The 26,104-nt window shown below is 31.5% G+C and overlaps 1 protein-coding gene and 1 long non-coding RNA gene across 3 annotated transcripts in view; one reads left to right on the top strand and one right to left on the bottom strand.

Annotated features, from left to right (window-relative positions):
- The window catches only part of LOC128188283 (uncharacterized), an 82,879-nt gene extending 79,977 nt beyond the window's left edge, over nt 1-2,902 (top strand). For both annotated transcript variants that reach the window (XM_052859246.1, XM_052859245.1), the window contains exons 2-6: nt 31-83; nt 1,164-1,280; nt 1,928-2,054; nt 2,150-2,205; nt 2,619-2,902. In XM_052859246.1, coding sequence (XP_052715206.1) covers nt 31-83; nt 1,164-1,280; nt 1,928-2,054; nt 2,150-2,205; nt 2,619-2,809 — 544 coding nt within the window. In that variant the 3' untranslated portion in view covers nt 2,810-2,902. The remainder of the gene's footprint in view (nt 1-30; nt 84-1,163; nt 1,281-1,927; nt 2,055-2,149; nt 2,206-2,618) is intronic.
- A 5,066-nt stretch (nt 2,903-7,968) lies between these two features.
- Nucleotides 7,969-18,616, bottom strand: LOC128189983 (uncharacterized). Its single transcript, XR_008244311.1, has 4 exons — nt 18,513-18,616; nt 11,958-12,005; nt 11,610-11,692; nt 7,969-8,008 (listed from the first exon to the last, which is right to left on the bottom strand). It is a non-coding gene; the product is annotated as an uncharacterized LOC128189983 (long non-coding RNA).
- Between the last annotated feature and the right edge of the window lie 7,488 nt (nt 18,617-26,104).

Raw genomic sequence — 26,104 nt, 5'->3', positions numbered from 1 at the left:
TGTATCTCATAGTGTTTTGTATCGTTGTAGTGAACCTCCTACATGCTGTGCCGATTATAGAAAAAGTGGGGACAAGTGTGTGGGTAAGTAAATGTTTGTCTGTACTATCTGATATTCAATGCAAGGAAATGTTACTTTTTATAATGATTACATTCTAATGAATGAAGATAAAAATCAATGCTTCATGCAAAGCTAAAGCAATTAATACCGTTATAAGTTCAATCATTTTTATTTTAGAGAAAAATGAGGGTTATATAATTTTTTTAAAAGTTGTATAAATCTAAATTTTTTATCATATCTAAAATTATTCAATTAACATTTTCCCTTCTCTGAAACTATCAGGATTATCTTTACCAAAAATGGTGTGTAGCATCTACAAGGGAAGGGAATCAGAAATTGGCATCTATCCCCTCCAGAGGCCACACATATTTAGTATAAAAAAAATTAGAGCAAATTTATAATTTACTAAGTAATGACCTTTCAGCAGAGAAACTAAGCACATGTTTTTGATTAGTAGTGATACTTCTACCAAAATACTGAAATGTTGGGTCCCTGGGCCAGGGGTTTTAGGCTCTAGGACAGAGGTCACAGGGGTTTTAGGCTCTATGGCAGGGGCCAATATAGTAAAAATGTATTAGAGTGGTAATGGACAACTGTCGATAATAATCTTGATAAAAATACATTATAATAAACTCAATTTGACCGACTAGGCATATTTAGATTTTACAATATTTTACCAAAACATTTCTTTTGAAAATATCTGGAAACGTAAAAGTTATAAAAGACCAAATGAGATTCTAACTTGTGACTTTCACTGTTACTTAAGTATTGAATCCTTATTTTTTGAAAGATATAGTCTCATAACTGCAACGGTGTGTGCATACAAATTGAATAACGCGCGTAATATAGCTAAACCAGGCTAACATACATTCAATTTTGCAATACAATTTCGATATCCTACAAACTTCTGATTTTAAAAGCAGCACACTGAATAAAACGATTAGCGTCTTAAAGCTTTATAAACATCATGTAATGACATATAAAATGGAATATCGTTCTTAAGATTATTCAGCAATTAAGAAATGCGTGCTATGAGACGACAACAATATAAAATGTTTTGGAGTTTTGTGGCTCACCAATTTTGTATCTCGATTATATTTCAGAATGCGTGGGGTTTTATGGACATCAATGTACCTCGCCATGTTCACCTGGATTTTACGGATTTGGATGTAGGCTGAACTGTAGTTGTATCCCCTGTAATAATATCAATGGTTCTTGTGGTAAGTAAAATTGTAGAGACTTATGTAAAGGTATCATTCTAAATATTGGACAAATTTCTCTATATTCATACTTTTTTATATCATAATTAAATTGTTTTTTAATAAGTTTGAACGAGACAAAACAAAATTAACCTCGTTTGCAAAAATCATCCATCCAACATAATTTCCAGTATTACGGTATTAATATAAATTTATAAATAAAAACCATTAAATATCTATAACGTATACTTTAAAATAAATAGAATCCATTAATACCAAAACAATAATTGTTGAAAATAAATTTAATCCTTTTTCATCTAACACTATTTAAGACACAATATAAATTCATTCGATTTTTTGTGGAACATATCACTCAACGTGATACTGTTCTTAGGATTCTGGTTATTACATATTTGTAACATTGACCGTTCTGAAAAGCAAAATGCTAATTAACCATTTACACATAATATCTTTAGAGCACATATTACATCACACTAACTGAGGAAATAATCTTGGATTGTCAAAAGAATTTCAAGTACAAATTTATCCAATAGTAAAATTTAAACGACTAAAACAACTACTAAGGATAGTAAATTACTCTATATATATTGTAAGTATTTAATGTTGGTCTAGGATCGTTGAACTATGGTCATAATATTTCTGTTTAGATGATGTACAAATAACACAACAAAGACCACATACTGAGGCACCCTCCTGGCTGATTTTTCTATTAAGCTTAATCTTTGTCTCTGGATGCTTTGCAGTTGTAATAACAATCATTATTCTGAAAAAGAGGTACTTCTCTAGTGATGAGATTTTTTACATTATTACACTAGAAATGGGAAGTTGATTGTCAATGATTTTACAAACATCAACCATTTTTTTAAAAGGTCCGCAATATCACGTACAGTCAACACAAATCCTGAAACCCCAAAACAAGGATATGGTAAGTAATTTCAATATTTAAGTAACATATACTTGAGCACCCAGGTGATATGGAACAACTTTATATACCTATGTGAATGAAATTGCCTTATATTTAAATTTTAAACTAAAGTTGCCAAATTGTTTTTTATATTAAAAAAAATGTATTTTGAAAATTCTCATGAAAGTGATTAATTTAAAAGCTGGTTTAGTTTTGAACTCATATGACTAGAAGATCAGAAGCTAAAGCTTTAACCAATTACACTATGCTATTATGTATCAAGTAAGTAAAAGAAAAAAATTATGAATTTAGAAATTTTCATTGTTTAATTTTTAAGGAAGAACTTTATAAAAAAGAAAAAAAGAAAAGTGTCTCATACCTTCTTTCAAATATAATGTAATTTTGATAACAACGACTATTTACATTTTTCTTAGACGTTGGTGACAAAGATGTCAATGACATAGAGATGTCGTATGATGACGTCAGAGAGTCTCAAATGATTCTTGATGAAATTCACCACTTACCAAGGACGTCAACTGGAACATTATCTAGGACTAGTTTCAATACTGATATTTACAACGTTGCCGTTCACAACTATCGCATGAAAGATTCAATATATGCATGATAGTTAAATAGATTGTTTTAAAAAGGGGCGGCAAAGGCATAATTAAATTGTATGTTATCCAAATAGCTCAATCTTAGCTATAGTGCAACTAACACCCACTTGAACAATTTCGTCAAAATTTCTGTAAATAATTGTGATGAAACAGATTAAAAGATATTTTTATTAAAAGAGTTTTTAAATCTTCCTTTTCTTGTCTTTTCATTTGCGTATCTTCAAAATATTTCCATTGCTAAAAATGGCAAACCATTTCAAATTGAAGTTGCATTAAATGAGTTGAAAACTTCATGTGGTTATCAAATTTTGATGGTCTAAAAGAAAAAAATCAATGTGTCACAAAAATTACGTCTGTTTCCTAAATTTAGGAAAACCCCGAGAAACCGTCTAATATCTACGGCTTAACACATGTAAGCTACGAATTCATACATGTAATCCCAAGATCGTCTCGTGAACTTTTCTCTAGTCTTCCATTGACAACTGACATAGGACAACGTTCTACACTACTCAGTAAATGTCAAATTGTCCAAATTAAACTATGTTTATAGTCAGGCTGCTTGTTGAAAGCTTACTCTTTTAATGATTTGACAATTGTTTAATTAACAAGGCTCTCCAGCGGCATTCGTGTCCGATTTTTTTTCGACGGCGTGTTTATTTCCTGTTATAGTGTTGGGCACATCAATGATCATTTAAATTGACATGTATTTAATTTAAAGGACATGCTGCAAGTTTTTAAAGTATGGGACATTTAACATGTTTTGCCTTTCTTGTGTATATATTAATTCCAAAAGATTGTTTGCTGTAAAAAAGGCTGTAATTAGCCATAAAATCAATTGAAACCACAGCCCCGATCGTATGAAAACTCATTAATTAGATAGCGTGTCACGTAGTACGATGACGTCACATGCGACCTTCTTCGAGCATCTGATTGTAAACAAATGGTATGATTAGCATATCTTGAAATTTTTGACATTTATTCACCATCATTGTTTTTTTTCGATGTTAACTAAACTTAATTAGTATGGATATTAGCTCAATAAAAATCGGTAACAGGACTGGTGTTTGACATTGTAAGCAGAAATGACAGAGAACGTTGAACAAAAGCTGGCGCAGAGATGTCAGAAATTAAAGATTTAAAGGAAAAACGAACCATTCGACTTGAAAACCACGTGCAAACCGGGTGCAGTTTCTCCACAAGAAATAGCGGGCACTGAGTCAAAATGCCGAGAACAAGAGCTACAAAGAGCATAACTAAAATGCAAGTACAGAGATATACAAACCCAGATAGAAACTGAGACGAGGAACTTGCACTCTATGACCTTTCAACCCGCGGCGACAGCGCCACCAGATACTAGGTCCATTGACGCCCCAGCGAAATTTCAAGCTTAAAGAAATTCACAGACGTCAAATACTTCAAAAAAGCTAGAGAATCCAGGATTATGTATGCACTGGAACTATGGACTTGTTAGACCATCTAAAAGCATTGATAAGGGAAACGGAATCAAATTGAACGTTGCAGAGAAAAAAAATATCCTTCGGAGATGTAACTAGTATGCAAGCCTTCAAATTCTATTCGAGATGATCACTGAAGGTATTTGTACACTCAGTCTCTTGATTATGTGCTCTAAACCATGTCAGTCTTCAGACTGGCTACTTATTAGGTGTGGCCAAGCGTTTTAATGGTATGTGAATACTGCGAAAACCAGTTGAAGTATTTTTATCTGTCGTACACTCTTTGTGCACAGAGAGAGTTCAATCTTATACCAAGAGGGATGACTCCAACACTCAGTCTGTTTCTCACATGGGCAAAGCGCAAGTTGAGAGGCAAGTTCATCAGCCTAGTCATAGAACGACTAAATCATAAACCTGTTTTTTAAGTAATTCGAGAAGAGTCGCCAAAAATTCGGTTCAAACGGCTGCTTGTTTTTATATATAAATCGGGATGAACTTATTCTTATGTCCGCTTCAATTTTTCACTTTGGACATCCTTCCAACTCCTTATTTGTTCAAAACGTTTGTGTCCTACCTTTACTCTGCCTAAGCCCAACAAAATATGAAGTTGTTGATTTAAATTGTTTACTTTTACGAACCAGAAATATCAATCTTCAAGTCATACATAAGAAATTTCAATCTTAATTTTAACGACAATTTAATTAATATTTAACAGAATTCCTTGAAAATAAATAGGCTTTGTCTTTTAACCATGCTTATGAATTGTACGCAGTTTGATTAACTTACCTGCAGGTTTTTTTTTAAAATCTTGCTCTCAAGGCTGACACACACACACACACATACTCGTAAAGACATGAAACTCACTACACATGACTTTTCACCAGAAAGTCACTACACTATTTTCTAAGGGTCGTGAAGAAAAAATTTGAGCAAATTTATAAAAGACAGTCTACTCTTATTAGCCTAGGGGGCTGATAATTCGTAAATTCATTATATTAAAAATTTGTGTTTTCCCCTGAACTCCACTACATCAGACCACGTGACCCACCAGTTAGACACACATGATTCTCACTACATTGTCAGGTTTGAAATACACACATGAAACTGACTACTTACATTAATTTTACTTATTTATCCCATCTTCTCATTATCAAATGATTTGATACACCATAATTCTTTGTACAGTTTCTAAAGAATTATAGCACACAAGTTTTGTGATTTTTAGTGGATTTTAAATAACGTATGTGGCAACGCACTTTGAGAAAAGTACACACTTAAAAAAAAATAAAACGCGTTAAACTTAGGACTAAGCTAACGCAGTTTGAAAAAAAAAATTCAAAGTGCGTTATGAAGGAACTTCAACATTTTTTATTATCGAAACACTTAACGCACTTTAAAAAAATATGTTAAAATAGAAAAATCTGGAATTGAATTTCTAATTTGCTGATTGTATGATGAATTGTTAACACTAGTAAATCTCATTAACCGTCTTTGAGAACAGGGGTGGGTGTGGGTTAACCAATCATACAGGTCAATTACCAGTGCATCATTTATTAGTAATTGATTTCAGGAAGAAGGTTGCCTACCCCTTATCTTTCTATCCAAAACGTATGATATTCAGCAACTTGAAGTAAACGTTTCTGACATAGCCCAATGTATCAGATAAGAAGTACATTAATTTTGCTGCATAGACAAAAAAGGAAAAAGGCAATTGCTACGCGATGCAGTTTATGTCATATTTGGATAATTTAAAACTCCTAATTTGTTCTTGTGTAAATTGTCAAACTACGTAAGCTTATGAGAAAAAAAAATCTAATCGAGAAACTGTTTATAAAGTAAGCTGAGAATGCATTGGGTTCTTTTTTTTTTAAAAATATATCCCATTGAGCTAAACAATATCAAACCAAGGTTAAAACAATCAGTTATTTTATGTCAATAAAAGTATCAATTATTTGGACCAAATCCTGAACAGTTTTTTTTATAATATCGACGATATCAACGCACTTTGAAAAAAAAATAAAAGCGCGTTTAACTGGTTCCAAAATTACTAGTAACACACTTTGAATTTTTTTCAAAGTCCGAAATATTTCAAAGTGCATGTAACAAACCTATAAATCTTTGAATAAACCCAATTATTTGTTTTTCAATTATTTTTTTGATTTTTGAATAGCTAAAACCGAATGTTGTTATTAGAACAACTAATGGACCGTGGCAGTTTAGTTATTGAAAGAGAAATCCTATCACAGGCCCCTTCTACCTACATGTACATGTATATCACACGCATATACAAGAATCCATCATCTTTCATTTTCAGCCAAAGCTGTATGGTTATTTAAAGACAGAATGACGGCACAACTTCTGAGTAGAGCACTAGTTTTAATGGTGAAATTACAGATTATGATATAAAAATTCATGCAATTATTCACACCAAAATGCTCAATCACATTGATTATTTCTACATAATATTGCAAGGCATATACAAAACAAGATCATGCATTAGCTAAGCTTATTTCATGCTAGGATCTAGAGGGAGGTCAGGGGGGTCTGACCCCCCCCCCCCCCTTGCAAAATTAAAATTTCTTTAAATTACATTATAAAATTACCAAAAATATGCCTCGGACCCTCCCCCCCCCTGACAAACTCAAATAACCGTCCGACCCCCCTGGATTTCTTTTTGGATCCGCGCATGTATTTTTTGACGTAGTGATGTTGATACATTAAATAAAAATGAATATCAATGATTATGAAAGTAATTAAGACATTACATTAGACTCTGACTTTTTATTGAGTATTACTAAAACATTTAAATATTAATATGAACAAGGCAATATGATCGTTTGGGAACATTAAAACAGCAAAATATGTACATTGTATAACCCAACTTCCAATGCTACTGAATTTACACGTACATGTACACGTAAAAAGTCTATTAATTCTCTCATATCTTCATTTTTGGGAGAATACATGAAAACCACACGATCAATAACACATGTACCAGAGTTTCATTATCATTTCTAAACCAGTATTGATTAAAGCAGTATTCATGGCGTAGATTTTTTTTTCCGTTGACACTATTGGTCCTCAATCGTCTATCTAGGAAGTTAACCTATGTCTGAACACTGGTGCTGCAACACAAAAATACTTGTCAAAATATAAATTCTGAGAATGTGTTTCATCTCTGTAAAGCAAGACTTTTAAATGTACTTTTTTAAGATTTTATGCAATACTAAAAGGTATCACTACTCACTCTCTCTCTCTCTCTCTCTCTCTATCTCTGTCTCCCTCTCTCTCTCTCTCTCTCTCTGTCTCTCTCTCTCATAACTATCAATGAAAAACACATGTAGAGGCATTAAGTTAAAAATTCACTTTAAACTTTAAATTCACACACTATCTCCCTCTCTATCTATTTTAACTTTTCCCTATCTCTCAATTTTTTTTAATGCCTTGTCTCAGTTTCATGCTGTTATCCCTTTTTTACACACATCTAGTGACATTCAGGAAAAGTGTTTCAATGATGAATTAACTTCATATTGATGAAAACTAAAAGCAGTTTTCTCTGTATTCTCTTTCTCTTTTTTTTTATTTCTTCCCTCTCTCTTCATCTCTCTCTCTCTCTCTCTCTCTCTCTCTCTCTCATGCTTATTTCTTTTTAAGAAATAACATTTAATTTATACATTTACCTTAATATGTATAATCTTAGACAATAGCTTTTCCACTTTTCTCAGGAAACCTCATTTAGCTTGGATATTTTTCCTGAAAGCATAAGACAACAATAAACATAAAAAACCATTTTGTTTACTTTGTTTTACTCTTTATAAAAAAGGTTATGTTTTGTTATACAAGGAAGTTTTTAGAAATGTATAATTGACCTTTATAAAAATGTTCAAATATTGCTGCTGTTGTTATGTTCTACATGATCTCTCTCTCTCTCTCTCTCTCTCTCTCTCTCTCTCTCTCTCTCTCTCTCTCTCTCTCTCTCTCTCTCTCTCTCATTGCCATCACATTTAGTTATTTACACACATGTAGTGACATTCAGGTAAAGTATCTCAATAGAACAAAAATCCCTTGATTTAAACAAAATGTTTTAATAAGTCCTCTAACTTCCTCTCTCTCTTTCGCTTTAATTTCTTTATCTTTAACTTATTTTCTATCAACTTCTTTCTCTCTTTTAAATGAACATTACTTTTCATTATTTACACACACATGGTGAAATTCAGGTAAAGTATCTCAATAAATAAAAAAGAAATTACCTCCTTTAAAGAAAAAGCTGTAAAAAGTCCTCTCACTTCCTCTCTCCCTTTCAATCTAATTATTTTATCTCTTAATTTCTATCAATTTCTCTGACTTTTTCAAACAGACATCACATTTCGTTATTTACACACATGTAGTGACATTCAGGTCAAATATCTAAATTGAAAAACATGTTTTACTTAAACAAAATGTTAATAATTCCTCTCTCTTCCTCTCTCCCTTTTGATATAATTCCTTTAAATCTAACTTAGTCTCTCTCTCTCTCTCTCTCTCTCTCTCTCTCTCTCTCAAATTGACATCACATTTAGTTATTTACACGCGTGTAGTGACATTCAGGTAAAGTATCTAAATAGAAAAATTACTTCATTTATACAAAAAAGTTGTATTAAGTCTCACTTCCTATCTTTCCTCAACTCTGATTTCTTTATCTTATATTTCCTCTCTCTCTCTCTCTCTCTCTCTCTCTCTCTCTCTCTCTCTCTCTCTCTCTCTCTCTCTCGCTCTCTCTCTCTCTCTCTCTCATATTAACATCACATTTAGTAATTTACACTCATGTAGTGATATTCAGGCAAAAAAAATTCAAAAGAAAAAATTGCTTCATTTGAACAAAAAGTTTTAATACAGTAAAACACGGTTATAGCGAACACGCTTATAATGAATTGACGCTTACAGCGAAGTGAATTTCATTCCCAAAGTCTCTATTTCATGTTGTAAACTTGACGGATATAACGAAATACGCTTATAACGAAGTTAAATTGGCCGTCCCTGGGACTTCGTTATAAGCGTGTTTTACTGTACTTCCTCTATCTGTCTCTTTCTCTACCGAACTGATTTCTTTCTCTCTTATTTTCTATTAAATTCTCTCTCTATTTTCCAATTGACATTACATTTAGTTATAAACACACATGTACTGACATTCAGTAAAAGTATCTCAATTAACAACAAAAAATTACCTCCTTTGAAGAAAAAGTTGTAATAAGTCCTCTCACTTCCTCTCTCCCTTTCAATCTAATTATTTTATCTCTTAATTTCTATCAATTTCTCTTACTTTTTTCAAAAAGACATCACATTTAGTTATTTACACACATGTAGTGACATTCAGGTCAAATATCTAAATTGAAAACCATGCTTCATTTAAACAAAATGTTAATAATTCCTCTCCCTTCCTCTCTCCCTTTTGATCTAATTCCTTTAAATCTAACTTAGTGTCTATCAACCTCTCTCTCTCTCTCTCTCTCTCTCTCTCTCTCTCTCTCTCTCTCTCTCTCTCTCTCTCTCAAATTGACATCACATTTAGCTATTTACACGTGTGTAGTGACATTCAGGTAAAGTATCTAAATAGACAAATTACTTCATTTATACAAAAAAGTTGCATTAAGTCATCTCACTTCCTTTCTCCCCTCCACTCTGACTTTTTTATCTTCTATTTCTTATTGACATCTCTCTCATTCTCTTTCTCTCTCTCTCTCATATTAACATCACATTTAGTAATTTACACTCATGTAGTGACATTCAGGCTAAAAATGGCAAATGAAAAAAAATTGCTTCATTTGAGTAAAAAGTTTTAATACATCCTCTATCTATCTATCTCTCTCTCTCTCTACTGAACTGATTTCTTTCTCTCTTATTTTCTATTAAGCTCTCTCTCTCTCTCTCTTTCTCTCTCTCTCTATCTCTCTCTCTCTATCTCTCAAATTGCCATTCCATATAGTTATTAACACACATGTAGTGACATTCAGGTAAAGTATCTCCATAGAAAAAAAGTGCTTCACTTAAACAAAAAGTTGTAATAAGTCCTCTCCCTTTCTCTCTCTCTCTCTTCTGATCTAATTCTTCTATCTCTAAATTTATATCTATTTCTCTGACTTTTTCAAATACACTTCACATTTACTTATTTACAAACATGTTGTGACATTTAGGTAAAATATCTAAATTGAAAAAAAAAATGCTTTATTTTAACAAAATGTTAATAATTTCTCTCCCTTCCTCTCTCCCTTCTGATCTAATTCCTTTAAATCAAGCTTAGTTTCTATCAACTTTTCTCTCTCTCTCTCTCTCTCTCTTTCTTTCAAATTGACATCACATTTAGTTATTTACACGCATGTAGTGACATTCAGGTAAAGTATCTAAATAGAAAAATTGCTTTATTAATACAAAAAGTTGAAATTTGTCATCTCACTTCCTATCTTAATCCCTGTACTCTAATTTCTTCAACTTTTATTTCCTATCAACTCTCTCTCTCTCTCTCTCTCTCTCTCTCTCTCTCTCTCTCTCTCTCTCTCTCTAAAATTAACACCACATTTAGTTATTTACACTCATGTGGTGACATTCAGGCAAACATTTTTAAAGAAAAAATTGCTTCATTTGAACAAAAAAACATGTCCTCTATCTTCTTTTTTCCCTTCCAATCCGATTTCTTTTTTCATATTTTCTATTAAGTTATCTGTCTCTCTTTTTCAAATTGACATAACATTTAGTTATTTACACACTTGTAGTGACATTCAGGTAAAGTATCTCCATAGAAAAAAATAGCTTCACTTAAAACAAAAAGTTTTAATAAGTCCTCTCACTTCCTCTCTCCCTTCCAATCTAATTCCTTTGTTTCTTATTTTCAGACTTTTTTTCAAATAGACATTACATTTAGTTATTTACACATATGTAGTGACATTCATGTATTATATCCAAATAGAAAAAATGCTTCATTTTTTTTCCAATAATTCCTCTCTCTCTCTCTCTCTCTCTCTCTCTCTCTCTCTCTCTCTCTCTCTCTTCCAATTTAATTCCTTTAAATCAAACTTAGTGTCTATCGACTTCTCTCTCTCTCTTTCAAATTGACATCACATTTAGTTATTTACACGCATGTAGTGACATTCAGGTAAAATATCTAAATAGAAAAATTACTTCATTTATACAAGTCATCTCACTATTTCTCCCCTTCAATCTAATTCAGTCTCTCTCTCTCACACTCTCTCTCTCTCTCTCTCTCTCTCTCTCTCTCTCTCTCTCTCTCACACACGCACACACAGACATAGCATTTCTCTTTTTCTGTTATTATTTGTAATAGTTAGTTGTTTACAATAAGTAACAAAAATTATACTGATACCTTCAAAAGCATCATTTTAAACATCTGCATCAAAAAACATATCAGTCATTGTCTGCAGATGCTTTCCATTTTGGGCCATTTCTCTTAAAAGAAAATGTAGAAAAATTTCAGATATGCATAGTATCATTCACAATTAATTGTTCATTCTTAATTTCTTAATAATCATATATATTGTATACAGTAATATATAATTATATAAAAATTTAATTCAGCTCACTCAGATCAAATGTAAAAGTTTTACTCATAGACACTAAAGTACAAATAAAGCTTCTTTCTCTTCTATATCCCTCTTTCTTTTTTTCCCTTAAGCATGTGTTTGTTTACAGTAAGAAAAAAATTGTTCATTACCTGGAAAAGCACAATATCCAACATCTACATCATAAGGCACATCAGTCACTATTTGCATACAAAATTTTTGGTTTTGAGTCTCTAAAAGAAAATGTAAAAAAGAAGAATAATATTGGTTACATGTTGAGTTCATTAATGGAACGAAATAATCACTGTGAGTATATAAAATAATCCTTTCGTAAAGTATTGGACCCCCATGAGGAAACCAATATCTTTTGCTTTCAACTTGAAAAAATCAGTATACATTGTGTACATGTAATTGATTATTAAAAAAACAACTTTTATCACCATTATAGTTTAGATAAAAATCCTTTCCTATTGAACTAAATAGACCTCCATGAGGACACCCATGCTTTTCATTTCAACGTTAAAAATTCAGTTTACTTATTCACTCCAAAAACCTCATAAATATTCTTGGATCTTTACTTCTACCCTAATTTGTCTTAAATTACATTAACACTAAGAAATATTCACCATTAGTTTATGTAAAAATCCTTTCCTGTTGAACTTAGACCCCCATGAGTAAATTTATACTTTTAATTTTAACGCTATAAATTCAGTATACTTGATCACTAAGGAAACTCCCTAAATTTATCTAAATCAATATTTGTACCCTAATTTATCCTAAATTACACAAATACTATGTAATAATTACCATTAGTTTAAGTAAAAATCCTTTCCTATTGAACTTACACACCCATGAGGAAAATCATTCTTTTCATTTTAACGTTATAAAATCAGTAAACTAAATCACCTAGGAAACCCCTTAAATCATTTTCAATCAATATTTGTACCCTAATTAACCCTAAACTACACTAATACTAAGAAAAAATAACCATTAGTGTAAGTAAAAATCCTTTCCTGTTGAACTTAGACCCCCATGAAGAAACCCACACTTTTCATTTTAACGTTCTAAAGTCAGTATACTTAATCACATAGGAAACCCCTTAAATCTTTTTCAATCAATATTTGTACCCTAATTTATCTTTTATTACACTAATACTAAAAAATTATCACCACTAGTTTAGGTAAAATCCTTTCCTGTTAAATTTAGACTCCCATGAGGAAACCCATAATTTTCATTCAACGTTCTAAAATCAGTATACTTATTCACTTCGGAAACCCCCTAAATATTTTTCAGTCAAAATTTATTCCCTAATTTATACTTTATTACATAAACACTAAGAAAAAATAACCATTGCTTTAAGTCAAAATCCATTCCTGTTGAACTTGGACTCCCATGAGGAAACTCATACTTTTCATTTTAATGTTATAAAATCAGTATACTTAATCACTAAGGAAACCCTTAATTCTTTTTCAATCAATATTTGTACCCTAATTTATCCTAAACTACATTAACACTTAGAAATAATCACCATTAGTTTAAGTTAAAGTTCTTTCCTATTGAACTTAGACCCCCATGAGGAAAACCATACTTTTCATTTTAACGTTCTAAAATCAGTATAGTATTTACTTAGGAAACCCCCCTCCCCCCTAATTTTTTTAAATCAATTTTTGTACCCTAATTTATTCTAAATTACACTAATGCTAAGAAATATTCATCATTTTTTAAAATAAAAATTCTTAACTATTGAACTTGGACTCCCTTGAGAAAACCCATAATTTTCATTTTAACGTTCTAAAATCAGTATACAGCTTATTCACTTAGGAAACCCCTAAAATCTTTCTCAATCAATATTTGTACCCTAATTTATCCTAAACTACATTAACACTAAGAAATAATCACCATTAGTTAAGTAAAAGTTCTTTCCTATTGAACTTAGACCCCCATGAGGAAAACCATATACTTTTTATTTCAACATTCTAAAATCAGTATGTTTTCACTTAGGAAACCCCTTAAAATTTTTTTCAGTCAATATTTGTACTCTAATTTATCCTAAATTACACTAATGGTAAGTAATATTCATCATTATTATAATTAAAAATCCTTTCCTATTAAACTTAGACTCCCATGAGGAAACCCATAATTTTAATCTAAATGTTATGAATTCAGTATAGTTATTCACTTAGGAAACCCCTTAAATCTTCATCAATCAATATTTGTACCCTAATTTATCCTAAACTACACTAATGTTAAGAAATAATCATCATTAGTTTAAGTAAAAATCCTTTCCTATTGAACTTAGACCCCCATGAGGAAACTCATACTTTTCATTTTAACACTCTTAAATCAGTATACTAAATCACTTAGGAAACCGTCTAAATCTTTTTCAATCAATATTTGTACCTTAGTTTATTCTAAATTACACTAATACTAAGAAACAATCACCATTAGTTTAAGTAAAAATCCTTTTCAGTTATATTTAGACTCCCATGAGGAAACCCATAATTTTCATTTTAACTTTATAAAATCAGTATTCTTGATCACTTAGGACACCCCCTGAATCTTTTTCAATCAATGTTTGTGCCCTAATTTATCTTAAATTACACTAATACTATGAATTAATCATCATTAGTTTAAGTAAAAATCCTTTCCTATTGAACTTAGACTTCCATAAGGAAACCCTTAATTTTCATTTTAACGTCATTTTGAACTTAGACCCTGATGAGGAAACTTATATTTTTCATTTAACGCTCTTAAATGAGTATACTAAATCACTTAGGAAACACCATAAATCTTTTTCAATCAATATTTGAACCCTAATTTATCCTAAATTACACTAATACTAAGAAATAATCACCATTAGTGTAAGCTAAATCCTTTTCTGTTACATTTAGACTCCCCTGAGGAAACCAATAATTTTCATTTTAACATTATAAAATCAGTATTCTTGATCACTTAGGAAACCCCTTAAATCTTTTTCAATCAAAATTTGTACCCTAATTTATCCTAAACTACACTAAAACTAGGAAATATTCATCATTAGTTTAAGTGAAAATCCTTTCCTATTGAACTTAGACCCCCATGAGGAAACTCATACTTTTCATTTTGACGTTCTTAAATCAGTATACTAAATCACTTAGGAAACCGTCTAAATCTTTTTCAATCAATGTTTGTACCCTAATTTATTCTAAATTACACTAATACTATTAAGAAATAATCATCATTAGTGTAAGTTAAATCCTTTTCTGTTTTATTTCGACTCCCATGAGGAAACCCATAATTTTCATTTTAACGTTATAAAATCAGTATACTTGATCACTTAGGAAACCCCCTAAATCTTTTTCAATCAATGTTTGTGCCCTAATCTATCTTAAATTACACTAATACTATGAATTAATCATCATTAGTTTAAGTAAAAATCCTTTCCTATTGAACTTAGACTTCCATAAGGAAACCCTTAATTTTCATTTTAATGTTCTAAAATCAGTATAGTATTTATTTAGGAACCCCCACCTAAATTTTTTAAATCAATATTTGTATCCTAATTTATCTTAAATTACACTAATACTAAGAAATAATCGCCATTAGTTTAAGTAAAAATCCTCTCCTATTGAACTTAGACCCTGATGAGGAAACTTATATTTTTCATTTAACGCTCTTAAATGAGTATACTAAATCACTTAGGAAACACCATAAATCTTTTTCAATCAATATTTGAACCCTAATTTATCCTAAATTACACTAATACTAAGAAATAATCACCATTAGTGTAAGCTAAATCCTTTTCTGTTTTATTTCGACTCCCATGAGGAAACCCATAATTTTCATTTTAACGTTATAAAATCAGTATACTTGATCACTTAGGAAACCCCCTAAATCTTTTTCAATCAATGTTTGTGCCCTAATCTATCTTAAATTACACTAATACTATGAATTAATCATCATTAGTTTAAGTAAAAATCCTTTCCTATTGAACTTAGACTTCCATAAGGAAACCCTTAATTTTCATTTTAATGTTCTAAAATCAGTATAGTATTTATTTAGGAACCCCCACCTAAATTTTTTAAATCAATATTTGTATCCTAATTTATCTTAAATTACACTAATACTAAGAAATAATCGCCATTAGTTTAAGTAAAAATCCTCTCCTATTGAACTTAGACCCTGATGAGGAAACTTATATTTTTCATTTAACGCTCTTAAATGAGTATACTAAATCACTTAGGAAACACCATAAATCTTTTTCAATCAATATTTGAACCCTAATTTATCCTAAATTACACTAATACTAAGAAATAATCACCATTAGTGTAAGCTAAATCCTTTTCTGTTACATTTAGACTCCCCTGAGGAAACCAATAATTTTCATTTTAACGTTATAAAATCAGTATTCTTGATCACTTAGGAAACCCCTTAAATCTTTTTCAATCAATATTTGTACCCTAATTTATTCTAAATTACACTAATACTAAGAAATAATCATCATTAGTGTCAGTTAAATCCTTTTCTGTTTTATTTCGACTCCCATAGGAAACCCATAATTTTCATTTTAACGTTATAAAATCAGTATACTTGATCACTTAGGACACACCCTAAATCTTTTTCAATCAATATTTGTACACTAAAATATCCTAAACTACACTAATGTTAAGAAATAATCATCATTAGTTTAAGTAAAAATCCTCTCCTATTGAACTTAGACCCCCATGAGGAAACTTATATTTTTCATTTTAACGCTCTTAAATGAGTATACTAAATCACTTAGGAAACACCTTAAATCTTTTTCAATCAATATTTGAACCCTAATTTATCCTAAATTACACTAATACTAAGAAATAATCACCATTAGTGTAAGTTAAATCCTTTTCTGTTAAATTTAGACACCCCTGAGGAAACCAATAATTTTCATTTTAACGTTATAAAATCAGTATACTTGATCACTTAGGACACACCCTAAATCTTTTTCAATCAAAATTTGTACCCTAATTTATCCTAAACTACACTAAAACTAGGAAATATTCATCATTAGTTTAAGTAAAAATCCTTTCCTATTGAACTTAGACCCCCATGAGGAAACTCATACTTTTCATTTTGACGTTCTTAAATCAGTATACTAAATCACTTAGGAAACCCCTTAAATCTTTTTCAACCAATGTTTGTGCCCTAATCTATCTTAAATTACACTAATACTATGAATTAATCATCATTAGTTTATGTAAAAATCCTTTTCTGTTTTATTTCGACTCCCATGAGGAAACCCATAATTTTCATTTTAACGTTACAAAATCAGTATACTTGATCACTTAGGACACCCCCTAAATCTTTTTCAATCAATGTTTGTGCCCTAATCTATCTTAAATTACACTAATACTATGAATTAATCATCATTAGTTTAAGTAAAAATCCTTTCCTATTGAACTTAGACTTCCATAAGGAAACCCTTAATTTTCATTTTAACGTTCTAAAATCAGTATAGTATTTATTTAGGAACCCCCACCTAAATTTTTTAAATCAATATTTGTATCCTGATTTATCTTAAATTACACTAATACTAAGAAAAAATCACCATTAGTTTAAGTAAAAATCCTTTCCTATTGAACTTAGACTCCCATGAAGAAACCCATAATTTTAATTTAAACGTTATGAATTCAGTATACTTATTCACTTAGGAAACCATCTAAATCTTTTTCAATCAATATTTGTACCCTATCCTAAACTACACTAATGTTAGGAAATAATCATCAATAGTTTAAGTAAAAATCCTTTCCTATTGAACTTAGACCCCCATGAGGAAACTTATATTTTTCATTTTAACGTTCTAAAATCAATCTGTACACTTAATCACTTAGGAAACCCTCTAAATCTTTTTGGATTATTATCTGTACCCAAATTTATCTCAGATTGTACTAATATTAAGAAATAATCACCATTAGCTTAAGTAAATATCATTTATTTTGAAATTTAACCCCATGAGAAAACTCATACTTTTCATTTTAATGATAAAAATCAGTATTTCCTACAAATCACTTTTTTAAAGTTACTTTTCCTAATATGTTTGTATTAATATAATTATGTAACGTAATTCATCCGTATTTTTAATGAAATTGTACAATTGAAAAGGTATATCAATCAAGTACATGTATGTGGAAACAGCATAACGATTCCACAGAACACAGCAATATGATTTTTAGAAAGATAGAGGAAATTAGGATTAAAAGTTGGCATTGTTTACAGAATGTTTTTAAACAGGTATTATGATAAAAGCTATGCTGACTGAGGTTAAAAGATCACATATTTTGCTTTTAATACATATTATTTATTTAAAAGAATTAAATATAGACTGTTAACCAGTTGGGAAAAAATACCGCTAAATTGAGGAAATATCACCTATTTCTGATTAGGAATGGGGCCGAATTTCGGCCACTAAGAAGGTACAGATATATCCCTTAAAATAAAAGTAATAATCTGTTCCATAATTATATAAATCTTGAAATAAAATAGACACATTTTAATTCTAAATAAGTTACGATCCCTTCTTTGATTATGAATATGGCATTCGCATGATGTCAAAATTAGATCTCGTGTTCTCTTATCAGTGAAAAACTTAACAGAAAAGACAATGCCTGACCTTGTTATAGTCTTTTACCAGATTTATCTATTAGAATAGAATGATATAATTCCCTAGATATCGAAGAAAAAATGATACTTACTGTAAACAATTATTTCCATCTTCGAGTAGGAAGTTCCGATTGCGCATGCGCTATTTATATCCAATGGAGGAAAGTGTGTAAAGTACTCTTATGGACTCCACGATGCGTGTCAAAAAATTCACATACACAACGGAAACCCAAACATAGTACGATTTTATATTTTTTGAATCTAGTACGATGAGAAATAACGTTTCCGAACGATTTTACTTCCCACTACACGGGTGCATGTAGTGGGAAGAAAAAATGTAGTGGGATAAAACGTGTGTATTCATACTCGTGTAGTGGTATTCAGGTGCTTACAAACACACACACACACACACACACACACACACACACACACACACACAAGGTTTTTAAGGTTTTTGCACGCAAGATTTTCTAATTTATTAACATTAATTAGGATGATATCAATCACATTAAGAAAAGGAGAACTATAGGCATTTTCAATAAGAAAGAATAAGAGTCTCCCCAGCTAATTTTTGTAATTCTGTGCATTATCCTACAGTACTGAATGGTTTTTTTAAATTTCAAGTTTTCCGGAAGCCCATTTAGGACCTATCAAAAAATATATTTAAATTTGATTTAACGAATTCTTGAATTTGTTAAAACGAATTTAAATCGTTTAAACAAACTGCTGAATAAGTTATTATAACGAATTCAATTTGTTATTATAAAAAAATATAGAAATTTGTAATAACGAATTTAAATTGTTATAATAAATATGCTGAATTCGTTTTTACAAATTTTGAAATCTGTTTTAACAAATTTGAAATAACGAATTCTTGACTTCTTTATTCCAAAGTTTAAATTCGTACTTTCGGTTTTATAGGCAACGTACGGAAGCCCATTTAGGACCTATCAAAAAATATTTTTGAATTTGATATAACGAATTCTTGAATTTGTTAAAACGAATTTAAATCGTTATAACGAATTTTTGAATCCGTTATAACAAATTAAATTTGTTATAACAAATTTTAGGAATTCGTTATAACGAATTTAATCTGTTATAACAAATTCGCTGAATTCGTTATTTCAAATTTTGAAATCTGTTTTAACAAATTAAATTTGAAATAATGAATTCTTGAATTCATTATTTCAAAGTTTTAATTCGTAATTTCGTTTTTTTTTAAATCGGTTATAACATATTTTCATTCAATTTGTGGGATCAGATTAAACGGGGCGGACTTCATTTGTTCCATATCGGCGTACGACAAAATGCGCCGATCAATTGATCGGCGTTAAACGGCGAAATGGTAAATGAAGTAAACTGGCGTAAAAACAAAAGTGGAGGAACATATTGCCACAGCTGTTGCTGTAACCACGGTAGCAGATGTAACAATTCCAAAAAATTGTTTAGTCAATGCTATTAATCAATGAGCATGCTGCTTTGTTAAATGGTACTTGCAGCCAAGCCAATGTCGAACTTATGTCATAGAATTTATTTACCAGAATTTAATGCAAAACCGCACCGAATTCGATGCAAAGATAATGGAGTAACGCCTCTTCAAAGTGCCTATTTTAAAATTTGCTATTCTAGTCGCCTTTCATCGACGAAAACGATACATCTTTAAACGCTTGCATGGGCATTATTCATATTTATTTTGGTCGGTGCGTGTTCAAATCCAATAAACTTTGAAGGGGTTTATGATAGATTTGATATGCACGCTCCGACCGAAATAATCACCTAATAATATTCAAAGAATGATGCCTTTTTGCTTATATCTATATTATTTCCAATTTATACACTTCAAACCAACATTTTAAACCACTGATTTTTTTTCACGCATAGCACATGATATGTATTATTGCAGCAAATACCGTTTCTCGGTTATGCTGTAGGACACGCCCAATTTGTGTCGCTCATTTTTTATGAAATATTGGGCTATAGGTTTCAAAATTGATTTGTAATGTTATCACAGTAAAGGACACTTGAAAAATATAAATATGATATTTCATATGACAAAGCCAGGCATTATACCAGGATGTGCGCATGCGTGAACCAACTTTCCATCGGGGTTGGTAAACGTTTGGGAGGAAATTCGATAGCTTCTTGGAGGAACTTCGAACTGATGATAGGTGCTAAAAAAAAAACCAAAAAAATCAAACAAACAAAAAAACCGCGACTTTTATATTATATAGTCGTTAAAGATAATAGGAATGTTATGTACCTTTGGATTACACTTAAAAAAGATTTAAATATTTGTGATGACAATTAAGGCAATGCTACAGGAAAACAATAGATACGTAGCTTCGAACGGGTGAGTGGGTGGGATGGCAGGGAGGGGCCTGTCCCCATGCAGTTGCCCCCCCCCCCCTTTCCCAGCATTTTCGGAGCATGTAAAAAACTGAAAGTGAGGAAATAAACAGTGGAATTTAAGTTTGAGATAAACTTAGCATTTTTATAGGTAACCCCACGGTCTACGATTTTCGAATTTTTGAAAAACATTTTTTTTTGCATGTCAAGAATTGTTTGGCGATTCTCCAACACCACCCCCTCTTTTCACTTTTTTACGATGCCACATGTCTGAACAAAATATCACAGTTTCCTTACATATAACAGTAAGAGAGAATTGGGTTTATCTATAAACCAATATTACTGTATCTCAATAAACCATTCACCAGGTTCTATAAACACGTAGGCTTAGATTCAATGTAAAAATAAATCCAAGGTTAGTAGGACAGGGGTTATTGGGGAGGGGCACCGACCCCATGTAGCTCTATCTATAACCCCTCACCAAAGTCTGTGTGCCCATCACCAGGGTCAGAGTACGTATTACCAGAGTTGTTGTACGTTTCACCCGGGTCTGTATACGCATAACCAGATTCAGTATACCAATCACCACGACACCAGGGTCTCAATTCTTATCCCGAGGGTCAATGTTTCTTTGTGCTCATTACCAGGGTCTATTTACCCATAGCCAGAAATCCACGTACTAACCATCACCAGGGTCTCAATGCCCACACCAGGGTCAGTGTACGTTTCACCAGGGTCTATATGCCTATCACCGGGGTCTGTTTACTATTATTTATTAATAGGGTCAGAGTGCACATCACTAGCGTCTGTATACCCATATACAGAATAAGTATACCCATCACCAGGGTCAGTTTAACTTTAACCAAGGTTAGTGTACCCAATTACAAGTGTACATGTATACGCGTAACCAGAGTCAGTATACCCATCACCTGGGTCTCAATACCTATCACAATATAGGTTTTGAGACCCTGGTAATGGGCACATAGACCCTGGTAATATGTATACTGACCTTGGTGATATGTCTAATGACTTGGTGATGGGCACACAGACCCTGGTGATACGTACACTGACCCTGATGATACGTACACTGACCCAGGTTATTTGTATGCAGACCCAAGTGATGTGCACACATCGTAATATTTACCCAGGTTATGGGTATACAGACCCTGGTAATACAAACATTTACCCTAATGATACGTCCACTATGCTATTAAAACATTTCAAAATCCTAATCCGTGGAGGTAGGGGGTTAGGTGAACACTTAACTTCAATTCTACAGTTTATTTCCCCCTTTTCATTTCAGTTTTTACCTGGTCCCAAAAACATTGGGGGGGGGGCAACTCTTTTTTAATTCACCTTTTATATGTAAATTCAAGAAAAGTGTGCTGAAGGGGGTAGACTCGTCCCCACTGCCCCTGCTCCACTCCACACACCCCTCCCCCACTCCGATGCTAAGTGTCGGAGTTGTTTTCATGTTAGATTGCTCTTTATTGTTCTCTCAAATACTAATATTTATTCAACATTTTGGTGTAAATCTAATGTTCACAACATTCCTATCACTTTTAATGAGCATTTATAATGTAAAAATAGAATTTTCCTATACTTTTTAAAATTGCGCAAATATCAGTTCGAAGTTCCTCCAAACAGCTTTCAAATTTCCTCCCAAACGTTTACCAAAAAGTTGGTACAACGCATGCGCACATCCTGGTTATAATGCCTGGCTACGTCATTAGGGTCTTCCGTTTCCAACGGTAGACCCTCTTGTTTTTCTTCGGTTTCTTTTTATTAGGGTCTTCCGTTTCCAACGGAAGACCCTCTTGTTATTCTATTGTTTCTTTTTATTAGGGTCTTCCGTTTTCAACGGAAGACCCTCTTGTTATTCTTCGGTTTCTTTTTATTAGGGTCTTCCGTTTCCAACGGAAGACCCTCTTGTTATTCTATTGTTTCTTTTTATTAGGGTCTTCCGTTTTCAACGGAAGACCCTCTTGTTATTCTTCGGTTTCTTTTTATTATTATACTTTTTCTTTTTTTTTCTGACTCCTTCTCGGCTTTATAACTCAAAAAGTTTACAACCGATTTTGACGAAACTTTCAGAGATTATGTGCATTTATTATACCTCAAAGTTTGTGAAGTTTCTTTCAAAACGTCAATTCCGTTTTAACGTTACGTCATTTTTAAAATTTTCAAAAAGTCATTTTGTCCGCAGCGTTTTTCAAAAACGCTTTAAGATAGAGGCTTGAAATTTTCAATGGTTATAATTTAATCGATTTACCTCTGTAATAAGGCTGGAAATGAAAATCTGTCACTTCCGGTCGAAACCGGAAGTGAAACAAATTTTTCGAAAAAATGAATTTTCTGATCAAATCAAAAATGAATATGTATTTTGTAGAGCTTATTAAACCGAATCTAACACTGAAATCTGTTTTAAAATCGGACGATGCATTACAGAGATATCGGGGTTTAAAAATTGATTTTTCCGGAAATTTTGATTCCGCGTCCTTGGTTTAAAAAATAGCGTAATGTTCAAAGTAATATTAACTCGTACCAAATATAATTGTTAAGTCTTACTTGAACACATTCGGATTTTTTTTGTTAAGTCGTTCTGAAAATCAAACAGGTTTTTGTTAATTCGTACTTAAAATCATTCGGATTTTGATAAGTCGTACCAGGAATAATTCGATTTTTTCATCTTTTTATTTAAATTGCTCTTGTTTTTGGTTTAAGAGCTCTGCTTCTTACAGGAACTCCCAGCTTTACTTCCGACATTAACGGAAGACCCATTCGTTGCTTTGCAACGAGCTTTGCTCTAGTTATTATTATTATTCTTTGTCTTTTCTTCTGACTCCTTTTTTGCCTCATAACTCAAAAGGTTTTAAACCGATTTTGATGAAATTTTCAGAGATTTTTGCAAGTCGGCGTCCCTCAAAAATGTAAAAGTTTTGAAGAGAACGTCACCTCCGTTTTGACGTGACGTCATTTTTAAAAATTTCAAAATGTCATTTTGTCCCGGATTTTTCTCAAAAACGCTTTAAGATAGAGGCTTGAAATTTTTAATGGTTATGATTTGATCGATTTACCTCTGTAATAAGGCTGGAAATTAAAATCTATCACTTCCGGTCGAAACCGGAAGTAAAACAAATTTTTCGAAAAAATGAATTTTCTGATCAAATCAAAAATGAATATGTATTTTGTAGATCTTATTAAGCTGAATCTAACACTGAAAGCCGTTTTAAAATCGGACAATGCATTACAGAGATATTGGGGTTTAAAAATTGATTTTTCCGGAAATTTTGATTCCGCGTCCTTGGTTTAAAAAATAGCGTAATGTTCAAAGTAAAATTAACTCGTACCAAAAATAATTGTTAAGTCGTACAGTAACACATTCGGATTTTTTTTGTTAAGTCGTTCTTGAAATCGGAAAGGTTTTTGTTAAGTCGTACCTAAAATCATTCGTATTTTGTTAAGTCGTACCAGGAATAATTCGATTTTTTTATCTTTTTATTTTAGTTACTCTTGTTATTGGTTTAAGAGCTCTGCTTCTTACAGGAACTTCCAGCTTTACTTCCGACATTAACGGAAGACCCACTCGTTGCTTTGCAACGAGCTTTGCTCTAGTTATTATTAGGGTCTTCCGTTTTCAACGGAAGACCCTCTTGTTATTCTATTGTTTTTTTTAGGGTCTTCCGTTTCCAACGGAAGACCCTTTTGTTTTTCTACGGTTTCTTTTTTTTCTTATTCTTATTATTATTATTCTTTTTATTTTTTTTCCAGCTCAAATATTTCAAAAACGCTTGCATCGATTGTTTTGAAATTTACAGCTTTAATGTGTATCTAAAAGATCTCTATGATATGAAAAAATTATTTGATGACGTCATCAAATTCGTCAGATATTGACGTTTTTCACGTTTTAAAAAGTGATTTTGTCCAAAGATTTTCTCCTTTTTGATCTAAGATAAAGCTATGAGATTTACAGAGTAGGTAGAACTACTGTTTTACTTATGACATAAGGCTGGAAACTCAATTTGGACACTTCCGGTCGAAACCGGAAGCAAAACCATTTTTTTTAAATTTTCATGTTTTTCAATTTTAAAACTTTTACGTATATTTCTTACAGTAATTTTCATGCTGAGTTCAAAACTGAAATCCGTTTTTAAATCGGACTATGCATTACAGAGATATCGGGGTTTAAAAATTGATTTTTCCGGAAATTTTGATTCCGCGTCCTTGGTTTAAAAAATAGCGTAATGTTCAAAGTAAAATTAACTCGTACCAAAAATAATTGCAAAGTCGTACTTGAACACATTCGGATTTTTTTTGTTAAGTCGTTCTTGAAATCGGAAAGGTTTTTGTTAAGTCGTACTTAAAATCATTCGTATTTTGTTAAGTCGTACCAGGAATAATTCGATTTTTTTCATCTTTTTCTTTTTATTACTCTTGTTATTGGTTTAAGAGCTCTGGCATGAGTTTTACTAAGCTTCTTATCCTACGCAAAAATATTACTACTTAAGAACTTCCTAAGTTTTAACTTAAGATAAGAATGTTCTGTTTTACTAACGTGTTCGTAAGTTTTATTCGTAACCTTAACTTACGAAACGTTCGCAAGTTTCCGTTATGGAACTCTCTAATAACGGAGGTGTGAATATTCGTAGTTATGAACGCTGCGCAAGCGCAGAGGGCACTTTCGTTTTCGCAGCTATTTACATTTTATCGTCTGCGAAACTGTTTTGAACAATGGAGAAAGAATAGGTTTACGATATAAAGAAATGATAAATAAATATGTTTAACCCGTATGAGTGTGGAGAGTGAATGATTTTAATAAAGTATATGTGTGTAACTTTGTAATGAATTATCATGAAAAGCTACATGTAAATGTTTTATTCATTAAATTGCCCAGACTGTTCATTCATTCATTCTAATTATCTTTATTTCCTCCCGTAGGAGATTGCATGAAGAATAACATTTTAACACATATAATAAATACAGCACATGAGTTACAAAGTTGATAGAAGTTATAGTGAAAAAAGGAATATAATTAAATGGAGTAAAGTAAATTTACGATATTCATTGTATACTGAATATGGTGATCGATTCATGATATGAAATCCAGTAAATAGGACCTGCACTCAGTTCCATAAATTGGTAACTATATGTTTCTGTCATTGCTGTAAATAGGTTTATTGATATTTATTACCGTAAATATTTCTGATCATTTGGAATTTATAGTTTAAATATAAATTATCAAATTATCGCTCTTTGCTGATAATATTAATAGGTGACTTAAGTAAATATATGTTTTATGTCAATGTCTGTGTGATGATTGTGTTTGTATTGTCTTTGT

Source organism: Crassostrea angulata, chromosome 6 (assembly GCF_025612915.1).
Source record: "Crassostrea angulata isolate pt1a10 chromosome 6, ASM2561291v2, whole genome shotgun sequence".
In the NCBI taxonomy this organism is placed as follows: Eukaryota; Metazoa; Mollusca; class Bivalvia; order Ostreida; family Ostreidae; genus Magallana; species Magallana angulata.
This window is presented reverse-complemented; position numbering and strand designations above follow the sequence as displayed.